General features: G+C 33.0%; 1 protein-coding gene across 3 annotated transcripts in view; it reads left to right on the top strand.

Annotated features, from left to right (window-relative positions):
- The window catches only part of LOC145284505 (polypeptide N-acetylgalactosaminyltransferase-like), an 848687-nt gene that overhangs the window by 421023 nt on the left and 413641 nt on the right, over positions 1-14023 (top strand). For all 3 annotated transcript variants that reach the window (XR_013868854.1, XM_080133386.1, XM_080133387.1), the window contains exon 3: positions 10834-10932. Coding sequence is in view for 2 of the 3 variants with exons in the window: in XM_080133386.1 (XP_079989512.1) it covers positions 10834-10932 (99 nt within the window). In the remaining variant the exon portion in view is untranslated. The remainder of the gene's footprint in view (positions 1-10833; positions 10933-14023) is intronic.

Genomic DNA, 14023 nt, shown 5'->3' with positions numbered 1-14023 from the left:
TTGAATGGGCACATTTTATCTTATCTGCAGGGCATAAGAATCTGTTAGTTGGTCTGTCATACTCAAGTTAAATATGCCATTTTCACTGGTCAGTGTGTCATACTTAAATTTGAAATAGCATTTTTTTTGTTTTTATTTTAAGGCATCCACTCATCTCGATAAGAGACCCCGTTTATCAATGCCATAAATTAGTCTGTCAAGTGTTATACTTAAGTAGCATTTTTATCTATAAATTCACAGGCTGATTGAACGCATTTTATTTTAGCCAGGGAATCGCATACTGTTCGCTGGATGTGGACTGGTTTCTGCATTCAAAGATTTTACTTCATAATAATAATTAGTAGTATTACTAGTAAAAAGTAGTAGTAGTAGTAGTAGTAGTAGTAGTAGTATTACTAGTAATAAAAATAGTAGTAAACTTACACAACTCTCTTCCCACTTCTCCCAAATCATTCAACTTGCCAAAGTTGGTGTGATTCTGCCAAATATTTTTGGAGCCTACCAACAGACCTGCAGAAAATGCTTAATTATGATTTTGATAATCTCTCAGAACAGGCGTATACTTTTGACTGAGAGATTATTTAACATTTTTTTCTTGTTTGATGTTGGAGAAATGTACATGAAAAGAAATTTGATGAATTTGTTTTTCTTTCTCACGATTTCCTATTGATTTATTTAATGATTTCATCTGTGTTTACAGAACCAGCAGCAAAATATCTTGTTCACTCAAGAAAAACGAAAACGGACAAAAAAACAAAAATACTTTTTTTATATAAAGACCACAGAGTAGGTAGTCAAAATGCTTGACTCCGATTCTAAGTCTTGAAATGCTAAAGGGTAAAATTCTGGCACCGATTCCTAAAATGTTAAGGGTCAAATTATGGTCCCCGACTTCTGAAATATTTAAGGATTAAATTCTGACTCGTGAAGTATTTAAGGATCAAATTCTGACTCGTGAAGTATTTAAGGATCAAATTCTGACTCGTGAAGTATTTAAGGATCAAATTCTGACTCGTGAAGTATTTAAGGGTCAAATTCTGACTCGTGAAGTATTTAAGGATCAAATTCTGACTCGTGAAGTATTTAAGGATCAAATTCTGACTCGTGAAGTATTTAAGGATCAAATTCTGACTCGTGAAGTATTTAAGGATCAAATTCTGACTCGTGAAATATTTAAGGATCAAATTCTGACTCGTGAAATATTTAAGGATCAAATTCTGACTCGTGAAATATTTAAGGATCAAATTCTGACTCGTGAAATATTTAAGGATCAAATTCTGACTCGTGAAATATTTAAGGATCAAATTCTGACTCGTGAAATATTTAAGGATCAAATTCTGACTCGTGAAATATTTAAGGATCAAATTCTGACTCGTGAAATATTTAAGGATCAAATTCTGACTCGTGAAATATTTAAGGATCAAATTCTGACTCGTGAAATATTTAAGGATCAAATTCTGACTCGTGAAATATTTAAGGATCAAATTCTGACTCGTGAAATATTTAAGGATCAAATTCTGACTCGTGAAATATTTAAGGATCAAATTCTGACTCGTGAAATATTTAAGGATCAAATTCTGACTCGTTAAATATTTAAGGATCAAATTCTGACTCGTTAAATATTTAAGGATCAAATTCTGACTCTGACCCATGAAAATTTTAATGGGTCAAATTATGGTCTCCATGTGTTATATTAAGTATCCCATTAAATACAATTATTTATACTGAAGTAAAAAGAAATTTCTATGAAGTGACATTTCTAAGGACATTTGTGTATAGTTGAATACAATAGATCCATTATCACTGCCGACTAAAAGAGTCTATCTGACATGTGATGTATAGTAGTGAAACCTGGCCAGTGAGAGTTGAGAATATGCGTTGCATGAAAAGAAATCCTACAATAAATGTGTAAAGTCGATTTTTCCTCCATGGTTTTGGCCATCATAGATTTTGAACCAAAACTTGATATGTTAAGCTTTTCTACCATTCAATTAAAGTACTTCATAATAGATATTTCTTTCATAATTTCTTACATTTTTTTTCCCCGGAATAGCTGCTTCTCTTACTTGCATATTCCACAAAGAAGGTAACAGATTTTAACTTTCTTGCAATTATCTACTCCCAGGTCCTGCAAATTTTATTAACATACTTGATTAAAGCGATTCTTATTCCAATTTTTAATTTTTATTGTTTCCTACACGTAACACTAAATTTTAAATAAAATAACGAAGTTTCCTTGAATTTTATTCATTTATTCTTTCAGTCGTTTCTACTGTATTGGCGGAATAAAAGATATAGATGCACAGATCTGCTATTTCTGTGTTATTTTATTTATATTTTACTAACCTGGGTGGGCCGGCATTGCTCTGGTGTTTGGAAGTGTGTATTGAGCAAAAAACAAACAAACAAAGGAAGTGGTAGTAGGTAGGCAGGCAGGCTCGAACTCATACCACAGAGGAAGAAAAGAATGTGAAAAAGAAAGAAAAAACGTGATGTCTTTGCTGTTGAACCTATCGCCAAACCAGAAGTGACGAATGTTTAAATTAAGGCTAGTCAATCAAAAAGAGGGGATGACTTTTGAAAATATCGGCTAAAAGAGCGACCCCTCCCTATAGAAAAGTGCCCAGTTGAGGGTGAAGGAATTAATGTTTTTAGTCAATTTTTCGTTATTTGTCGTCTGAAGGGTCGCGCTTCAAAACGATGTTAATTTCGTGAAAACCTGTCGCCTCTGTCGAAAGTTTTAGGCAGACGTACATACATTTAAACAGACAGGTGAGATTTATATTGCAGATAACATTTTTTCCTTTTTCACATTAAACAAATTCACCATGTATATAATAAAGAAAACTTAGATCTGATGACCTCAGAGGAAGATTAAATCTGAATAGTATACGACGATGTATAACAAATGCTTTGTTCATTGAAAGAAAGCTCAGGTCTTTTATAATAAACAAAAAACGATTTTACTCAAAGATAAGTGCAGAAAGTTGAATCAGAGCAACAGCTTTTGAAGAAAGGAACAAGAACTGTAAATTTTAATTGGACAATATATAACATGGGCAAGTAATCTATAATATAAATCTCATCTATCTGTTTAAATGTATGTGCGTTTGTATGTCTGCCTAAAACTTTCGACAGAGGCAACAGATTTTCATGAGATCAGTATTGTTTTGAAGCTCGACCCTTCAAACGACAAATATTGATAAACTGGCTAAAATCGTTAATTCCTTCACTTTCAACTGGGCATTTTTCTACAAGGAGGGGTCGCTTTTTTCGCTGATATTTTCAAGTCATCCAACTTCTTGATTGAATAGCCCTAGTTTGCCGATGGACGCAACGGCAAAGACGTCAATTTTTTTTTTTTTTTTTACCATATTATTTTCCTCCTTCACGGTATGGGTTCGAGCCTGTTTGCCTACTACCACTTTTGAAAAAATTTATTTATTTTTATTTATTTATTTTTTTGCTCAATACACACCTCCAAACACCCGGGTAACGCCGGGCACCCAGGCTAGTAAAGAATAATATTAACATTCAACATAGAGAAAGGTAACGACAAGAAGTTGAAGTGGAAGATTTTTTAGAAGAACAACAATTGTTCAGTTCATATATAAATATTAATTGAACAATTTTTAATATGTGACTCGATGAAATTTTGACCTAACTAATAAAGCAACAACTTTCAAGCAAATTTCGACTTTATTCATCCACATATTCTCCTTCTAGGGTTATACAATAACATTAGTGCTTTTCTAACAATTTGATGCCATTTTTATAGAAGGATTTGTCTGGTTAGTGTCAAAAATATGCTTCCAGTGCTGTTTGAAGATAATGGCTTCTTGATTTAAAATGCACCAAACATTGATGTTCTTGGTTATTTTTTTTTTGCCACTTGAACGTAAGGGGCTACTATTTGGGACCATGCTTAGGGAAGATGAACAAGATGTTTATTTACTTTACATTTAGACAAGCATATCAGTACAGTTAGGAAAGCAGGAAGGGAATTCCAAAGTCTAGCTGTTCGAGGGAAGAAACTATTAGACTAGAAGGCTTTCTGGCATTTAAGAACCCCAACAGTGAATTTGTTGCTAAGCAGGTTTGTCACAAGTATAACGAGTTCATCAGAGCACATTCTATTAAAATACGTCTAAAACAGGCACAGTGATGCAACATTGTGGTGATAGGACAGGGGTTGGAGATTAGTTGAGAAAATGGGACCTTTTGCTTTCCCTTTGCAAAACTCAATCATGTTCTACAGAACCAAAAACAAAAAGGGAGCAGTGATTATTTCTTTTAGCCAATCCAGTTTAAGCTAAGACTAAGATAGTTCCAGAATGATTGGTTTTAGTTCATGGTACCTGAACTTAATTGATCAATTTACAGTTCAAATGCAAGACTAAAGCATGTTGGTAAATAAATATTTCACGATTGAAAATTATTGAAATCTTTCAATATTGTCATTATTCCTTTTACTTACCTTGTATCATACCCAGCAGTGTTCTTCTACAAGACTGCATTGTCATAGCCTTCAAGCAAAATTCCTTTCACACTACACACAATGCTTCAAGCAGCCTACAACATCCTCCTCATATTCAATTTCATTTATCATCAATTTGATATGTATACTAGCAGGCGACCAGGCGTTGCCTGATCATAAGATACACTTAAATATGATATTTTAATTCATGCAGGTTGCATATTTATTATTATAGGGACAATTCTCTATCGATTATTATATTGAACCTAATATAATAACGCTGAGTCATAGATATTTCCAGGTTGGTATCTGGGGACGTGTTTAACTCACGGGAGGAGATGCACCCCCCCCCCCCGAATCAAGATGGAAGCAACTGGAAATTACTGTGTTTACTTATCTTCCCGAGATTACCATGGCTCTCGAATTTGGACAGCCGTGGTTGCTGACGCTGTTAAAACAGGGCCGCTGCATGCATATAGTTGTGAGATCAAAACTAAAAACATATGTATATGACTTGGGTGCCATTAGCTAGAATCGGAACTAAAACATGCAACTCTCCACCCTCATTCCTTAGCCTCTGAGCCACGCCCATATGTGTGTTATATATACAAGAACCCAAGTTTGCCCAGCTGGGCAAACTTGGGTCCTTGTACCGGAAAATATCCAGTAAATAAAACGTTGTTTATTAAACCGTAATTTTTTGAATTTTTTTTTTTTTTTTTTTTTTTTTTTTTTGCATTTCCATACACCAAACGTGGACATAAATATCACTAAAACATCCGCTGGGTCATAAGCTTCATTTCGGTACCTTATTTGCCTGTGTGGGTTGCCTGTAGGCGGAGTTAAACCACGTCACACACACACACACACACACAGTACGAAAATTTATAACAAGATATATATATATATATATATATATATATATATATATATATATATATATATATATAAGGTATAAACACCCTTTCCATCTATTAGTAATTTCAGCATTAAAGACTCCAAAGGAATTGATATGCTATAAAAAAGAAAAGCCAAATAGTTTTGTGACGTCACACCTATTTCAGGTTCCAATCTAACTTTCAGAATGATAAAGATCATTCTAAAAAAATTTCACTTGGCTCGGATTATGTTTTTATTTTACCGAAAATGAAAATATTTGGTACAAATAAATAAATTTAAAATCTGAAGCCATGTTTACAAGGGAGGAAATCGTACAATCCCCAAAGAATCGCTATTTCAATTTCAACTGCTTTAATAGGAAAAATGATTTATCTGTTTAAATTTATTTTTCTATTTAGCTGAAAAAAAAATGTGTTGTAATATTTTATTTTATATTTTACTAGTAAGGGGTATCCGGCGTTGCCCGGGTGTTTGTAGGTGTGTGTGAAAAAAAAACAGGTGCCCGTGAAAAAAAAAAGCCTTGACGACGCGCAGTTGGAAAATAGTAAAGTGAAAAACAAAACAGGTGCGCGTTTTTGATTGACGTGACGGCGATAGCTATTCAGCGGTTAGCATTTTGTGCGGGACAATTTTTAATGAGGTGAATAAATGGGTTTGTTTGTTTTTAAAAACCCGCTCCCTCATCTCAAAATGAAAGCTACCGTCTGATATGACGAACTCGACATTGACCAAACGTTACTTAGCTCTCTAGAGACCACTGGCTCTGGGCCTGTGATTAGAGTTGAGTTTCGCTTTTTGTTTATACCGAAAACCGAATGTAACGCGTGGGAAATGTTGATTAATTAACGTTTGAAAGTCAATAAAATTAAATAGACAGGCGAGCTCCGTAGTTAACTGCGAGATATTACAATTTATAGATGATATAAAAAGTTTTAAGAAGTTGTGAACCGAGCGAGCGCTTCTCTGAAAGAAGCCTTTTGTGGACATCGAGGAAAAGCGTACATACATACATACATACATACATACATTTTCGCTTTTATATTTATAGACTAGCCTTCCCTACCTGCAGTTACCCGGGTGTCAGAATTTATGAAAATGGATAAATAGTAAAACAAAACAAAAAAAATACAGACGGAATTATCTGTTATTTAAAGTAAGCGTCTATTGAAATTATTCTTTTTTTAATTTCATAAATATTTAATTTTTATGACATTAAATCTCATAATAACTGTATAATTAAGTCTAAGAGTCGATCTTCACTAAATCTAAAGTTAAAAATATAAGCTTAATGTAACCATCATTAAAAATCTTATTACTATTGTCTATGTATGTGTTATATATATAAATTCAGGTTTGAGATGTTCAAAAGTAGGGACTAATGAATACAAGGAGGTTGTTAGATAGTGTTCGATAACAAGAAGAAAATATTTTATTTATTCAATGCTAAACAGTTACATTTGGTCACTACATTGACTGAAACAGACGGCTGTTTGTAGTGACCAAATGTAACTGTTTACCCTCGAATAAATAATAAAAATTATATATATATATATACTCAATTTGTCTGAATTGAAATAAATGTCTTTGACCTTGAGGCAGCCTCCTGCTTTGTTATGCTTATAGGACTAATCTTCACACCAGATCTGAAATGGGAAACTTGCCTCAAATCCGTTTGTAAGTTCGCTAGAAAAATGTTGGATCATTCTACCGCTCCAAAAAAATCTTTGCACAATCTTCTACCTTATATATATCTAAATTCGTCGTAAGACCGAGTACTGTTGCCACATCTGGGTAGTTGCAGCTCCTACAACCCTTTCTTGCCTTGACAGAATAAAAAGAAAAAAAAACGACTTTGAAATCTAATGGACGATGTCCCCTTCGCCAACTTGCAGCCTCTTTCTCTACTGTATCATTAATTTTATGTCAGGTTTTTAACTGAGCTTCATTCTATGGTATAACTTAAATTCATCTTACTAGAAACCATTGTCAATAAATTCCACGTTTTCCTCTGCATATCTGAAACTAAACAGAACTTCCATGAGCAAAGTTTCTTTCTTAGAACTGCGCATCTGTAGAACACAATACTACAGGGCTGTTTCCCATCTGACTATAATGTTACCGTTTTCAAGTCCAATGTAAACAAATTCTTGTTGCGCCGTCGTTTTAAAAAGTAATTTCTTTACCAGTTATAGCCATCGTTACATATCTCAATGTCCCACCTATTTAACCCAATAACCCCTAGCCTTAAATGGCTTTTGGCCTTGATAAGTGATTTGTTTGTAATATATATATATATATATATATATATATGGTAGATTCCTTCAATTTTGACAGAGTATGGATACCCACTGTAAGAGTATCTGTGTGTGAAATTTTTGTGCCAAGAGTAGTGCAATATCCAACTGCACCTCTCCTGAGTTATATACCAGTGGCAAGTGGAGGTTCAAGACGACTGGAAACAATTGCAAGATAAGCAGAGAGCACATACAGTGCTTAGAATTCCCAAATGATTACCCATTTGGTACTAGCCAAACTCAGTGTTGCTTAACTTCGGTGGTCTGACAAGAACTGGTGTGTCAATGTGATTATGCCATATATATATATATATATATATATATATATATATATATATACACACACACACATGCACGCACACACACATTATGAAAATATATTCATGGCAATTAAGCTCCGCAAAGGCTTTTGTATTTTATCTCCATAGAGAATTGTCAAGCTAAAATGCATGTAATTCGTGTCACTGGGTGTTTAGCCTAGCTAGCTAACCAATCAGATTCTTTGTTATTCCCGCTCATGTGTAGATGTTTCCATTAGCCAATCAGTGTTTTGCTATCTCCAACCTAATGACTATAAAAACAATCTCCAAACTATTCTTGAATTGAAGAAAAACCTCACAGCCTAAATCCGAGTAGTACGTAGAGAAGAACGTGTTAAAATGATTGATATTTGCATGTCACATTCAGGTGTGTTTATCATGAATTGGCAATAAAACAAAGTCTGTTAGGCATTCATGACTGAGCCTTCGAGGTTTGTTTTCAAATAAAATAGTTCTTTTGTTTGTTTTTTTTTACTCTATATTGAATCTAAATATTAATTTATTTGTCCAGTGTCACAAAAAAATAAAAATAAAAATCATCATCACAATTATTAATTAATGCGGAACGAATTACCTCCCTTTATAGTCGCACACAATTAAAAATCATTAAAGCCATGATTTTTTGATTGTGATAAGTTTCTTACTAATGTGGGTTTTTTTTTTTTTTTTTTTAAATTTTCAACTACCATGGAAGTTCCAGGGGTTCTGCTAGTTAATTTTATTGCAATATGGAGTTAGATTTAGTACTAGTGTTTTTTTTTTTTTGTTTTGTTTTTTTAATTCCGTCTGAATTGATCAGAGAATTGCAACTTGCATTGTTATGATGACTGAACTCTTGCATTCATGGCATGAAAGTTTCATCTCTCAGTGGCAGATATTGACGATGTGAGACTCTAGGAAAACAATTTTTTCAAGACAAAGGATGTGGATGAAAACTCTGATGTCAAGAAAATATATTTGGATGGCAAAGTTATTAAGGTTGAGAAGTTTTGTTACCTTGGTGATAATATTGGAACATAGGGTAAAGCAAGCGCTCACATGATTGCAATACTTAAGAATGAATGAAATAAGTTCAAGGAACTTCTGCCATTATCAACCAGCAGAGCATTGCCACTGTTGACCAAGAGAAGATACTATCAAACTTGTGTATGCAGTGTGATAATGTAAGAAAGTAAAACCTGTTCAGTGAAGGTTGAGGTCATGCGTTGCACGAGGAGAAATGATATAAGAATGATATAATCGATGCAAGAGTCTAAATACAGGCTTAGATCTGATTGCATCAAAGGAAGATTAAATCTGGAAGGCATAGAGAGAGGTGTGCAGAACAGGTGACTTTGAGGTTATGGCCATATTGAAAGAATGAGAGTTCTAGGGTGAATAAATGCACGAGGGGCGTTCCAAAAGTAATGCCTCCTATTTTTATTCCATTCGAATGGATTAGAGGGGATTGCAAATTGCATTGTTATGATGACTGAACTTATGCATTCATGACCTTAAAGTTTAATCTTTGTTGCAAATATTGACGATCTGAGACTCTTGGAAAACAAACCCTGCTATGGACGTGCGCCAGAAGCAGAGATGCATCATTGAATTCCTGGTAAAAGTGCATTGAGAATGGTGGTGACTATGTAGAAAAAAAATTCTGGGGCAAAAAATGTTGCTCGTTTTAATGGTACCACTCGTAGCTCTTCAACTTTTTTAAGTTAAAAAATAGGAGGCTTTATTTTGGAATAACCCTTGTCTGGGTCTCTCTTGCCCGTGTTAGCATTTTGAGACAAAATAATTTGTTCTTATAAAAAATATATTCTTCAAAGAATTTCTTTATTGCAGCTGGGTATATTTTTAATCGAACCATTCTTTCTGTTTAATTTACATTTTTTTTTTTTTCAATTTATGTTCACAGTTCTCATAAGAGCTCCTTTATATATCTATAAATGTGAGAATGTGTGAGAGGACAATTCTCAACCTATATACTCAACGAATTTTTAGATTTACAGACTTGAAATTTGGTAAATAAGGTGTTCAGACACATGGAAAACTTTTTAATCTGTTTTCATCCGGAAAAACCGGCTGCTAAGGATTCAAAATTGAAAAGAAATTGGTATGTGTGTGTGTGGGGGGGTAATCGAATTTTTTTATCTGTTAACTGTTTCTCGAATGCACATGCATGAATCGTCCACATGACAGATTCCTTATGTTAAGAATAAGTTGGAAAACTCTTATTAAAGACCATGTCAAACTGGCCTAATGGCTATCGTACTTGACTCGCTGTCTTTAGTTGTGGCTTCGATCTCAGACTAGTATTTTTTTTCTTTTACTTACAAGACGTGATCTGTTTAGAAAAAAAACATAATACTCGTCTCAGTTTCTATATGAATTGAAATAATATTTTTTGCGTATTTTACGACCGGGCAACGCCGGACGGTCTGCTAGTTTATAATAAGAGTTTCTTTTTATTAAAAAGAATGGTGTTACTGGTGAGGAATTGAAATTAAACGAATTTACTTTTAAAATAATTAAAAAAAAATTTTTTTTAACATTTTCTTTGTTTTCATAACAGAAAAATTTCTTTACTGTAACTGGATGTACTTTTAATAAAACCGTGACTTCTAATTTCCATTTTTTTTTTTTTTTTTTTTTTTTTACTAGGCTGCAAGTATGCTTTTGCTTGCTTTGGAGTTTTTCTTTTTTGTTGTTTCTAGCATTTATCAAAAAGTCCAAGGATGTACCAGTACGTCACTAAACAGTAGTTTTCAGCCTTAAAAACCATATATGTCATGATGTATTGTGCTTTCAGAACATTTTCAGAAATTTTTTTTTTTTTTCCCCTTTTGTTTTTCAGTTGTTTAAAAGACTGGACCAACCAGAAACTCCCAGCAACTTCTGTGATTATTACATTTCATAACGAGGCTCGTTCTGCCTTGCTACGGACAATTATCAGGTAAGGATATTTTCAAATTTGTAAAAAAAAAAAAAAAAAAAAAAAAAATGTAACTTCCTTTTAAATATAAAAAAAAATCATTTTTTTTATATTTAATCATATTTCCAGATTTTTGAGGGGTACAAAATTTTTATATTGGAATTATGAGGGAAAGACAAGTTTTGATATTTATGATAAAGAACAAAAAAATAGGAGGCCAGCTGACCGGTTTTGCCCTCACTCTTTTTGATCTGGATCAAGGGATTTTATTTTTAAAAGGCGAGATGAGCCTAAGAGAGAAAATATACGTTTATAATAAAGCATGCTAATGGGGAGAAAATCAAAACAGAACAGGATAACGCTATACATCTAAAATAAACCTATGTATGATAAATGTACAACGGTAGAATCTCTTAGAGATTAATCACCTTCAAACCTGAGAGATTTCTTCTGTTTACAAAGAGGTCTCCAAGACCTTTGGATGAAAATCGGAATGAGCACGACTCAAAATGGTAAACAAGTCCATGCTGATTTAATAATATACATATTGTTTCTTTACATTATACATAACCTTCCGATTTCTCTTTCTATTTCTAAATGAATATGGTGTGTGTACGTGAATTTTCTTCCCATTCATTAGCCAAGCTCTCTAGTAAACATATAAATGGTTACAAATTAGCATTAAGCATATATCTCCATAAAAGAATTGCGCATGCTTACTAGTTGATAATGTAAAGTGTTAGAATGTTACTTAATCTTTAGTGATAGTAATAGCATATGGGCAAGGACAGTGATTGTTTACCAAGCAGTTGGGTTTCAAATCTCAACATGAAATAAGCGCCACATTTAGCTACTCTAAAGAGCCGTAAACTATTTTCAAATTATATATATATATATAAAATTTGAAAACATTATATATATATATATATATATATATATAATGTAGAGAGAGAGAGACGGGTCAATGCACCAACTGACACCAAAAAAACTGCATTATTTTGTTTTTTATGATTTTATGTCGGCTTGGGTCGACTCTACATCATACTAAAAGTTGGACAAGATTTGAATATGAAAAAGTTTCAAAGTTGAACATTTCCGACCTCCAAGTCATTTTCTATTACGTTTTAAAATGCGAAGTCTGTCAGTTTTCATGATAAACCAATAAATCTTGCATTTTTACCCAATAGTAGGTTCTTTCATAAGACAATGGTGCGTTCGAAACGAATGTTTCTGTTTAGAACACAATTGAGCCATGATACTTGACTTTTGCATTTTAAACTTTAATTGAAGCCATTATGTATTAAAAAAATAAATTTATAAAATCAACTGTAGATTCTCTACAGTGCAATATAAAGACTACAATGAACTAAATCACTGTGGGGAGTTATGTGAAGCTTCCTTCCGGTGCACTGTAATGGGTCCTCAACTAGAGCGAATTGATTGAAGAAATGGTCGATTTCACAGATTCTAATGACAAACGTATGACGTGGAACTTTCATTGATCCTCATTCAATTCTGGGCAACGTCGGGTCTCCCTGCTAATATATAATCAAATGGGAATAAGAATTCAGCTGAATCCTTTATATGGGTATCTATCATGGTGTAAGAAGCTCAACACTTGTGGGTGGAGCATATATAGATTTGTCAGTCCAATAAAAATCCTTTTTAAAAAACCCTTTGTTTTTTCCTTGTTGAACTGATAAGCAAATCTCTCTCTCTCTCTCTCTCTCTCTCTCTCTCTCATATATATATATATATATATATATATATATATATATATATATATTATTTTGTCTTGAATTTATATATATAATGGATTCTCCCATCGATTCCAACATGAAGTTCACGCAATAATTAAGTTGTTTGAAATCCAAACAGATGAATTTTTTATAGTGGTGAAGGCTTGTGTAGAACCATCCACACTTTTTGGAACAACTGCTTATCTCAGTCGGTGTAATGGAATGACATGGACAGAGCAGACAGTAAACCTCAGATTTTATGTTTTTCTTCTCCTCGATCCGTGTCTTAAAGATTGAGAGCACATCTCTCTCAGTGGTTATAACGTGCCCCCAGATACAAAAGTGGGATTTTCTATGCCCCTGTGCATTCTCAAATAGTCGCCCACATGGTACTAGTCAGACTTATTTGTTACTTAACTTCAGTGATATAACTAGAATCGGTGTCATTGTGATTATACCTTGTGTGTGTATATATATATATATATATATATATATATATATATATATACTAGTAGGGTGCCCAGTGTTGCCCGGTTATAAGATACGTTAAAATATGATATTCTAATTTATGCAGATTATGTTTTTATTATTATATAGACAATTCTCTATCGATTATTATATTGAACTTAATATATAGTAGTGAGATCAAAAAAAAAAAAACATGACTTTGGTGCCATCAGCTAGAATTAAAACCTCCATCCTTATTCCTATAGCCTCAGACCCACGCCCATACGTGCACACATATATATATATATAATTTTAGTCATTCAATGAATTTAAAAATTTATGACGTGAAATGTTTGAATTTCAAATCAAAAAGTTTTTATTATTCTATGTAAGACAAAGAATACATATCTTGTAAAACTTATGATCACAGGTTTCCATACCAGTTGATTGTTAGATAATTTTATTCTGAAGTGTATATATATATATTCACCTGTCACCCTTTTTTTTTTGGAAGGATATAATCGCCCGATCGTCGAAGACCAGATTCAAGCAAGCAAGGCCAGTTTTATAAATAGACTAGCAGGTCTAGTAAAGTAATAGGATAATATAGTAAATATTATCCTAAATTTTTAAGAATGGCTTCCACCTCTTTCTGAAGGCTAGAGGGTTTACAAAAGTGACTTTATGTATATATATATATATATCCATCGTTATTTAATGTATTGCTTTTATCTGGTAAACTTTCGAGAAAGTGTGTGTTAGAGAGGTTGAGGAATAGGGATATTGGATGAACATGATTTTCTTTTTTGTTTTTCAAGTTCAAAGGTAACACAAATAGTATAAGAAAGAAGAAAAGAAAATGAAACACATGAATTGATAATTAAAAATTAGAAGAACTGTTATCGTTATGTATTGTTATCAGATGC

This window comes from Euprymna scolopes, chromosome 9, assembly GCF_053919585.1.
Source record: "Euprymna scolopes isolate OS-2025 chromosome 9, ASM5391958v1, whole genome shotgun sequence".
NCBI classification, from domain to species: domain Eukaryota; kingdom Metazoa; phylum Mollusca; class Cephalopoda; order Sepiida; family Sepiolidae; genus Euprymna; species Euprymna scolopes.
The sequence above is the reverse complement of the archived record's forward strand: the minus strand, read 5'-3'. Positions and strand labels throughout refer to the sequence as shown.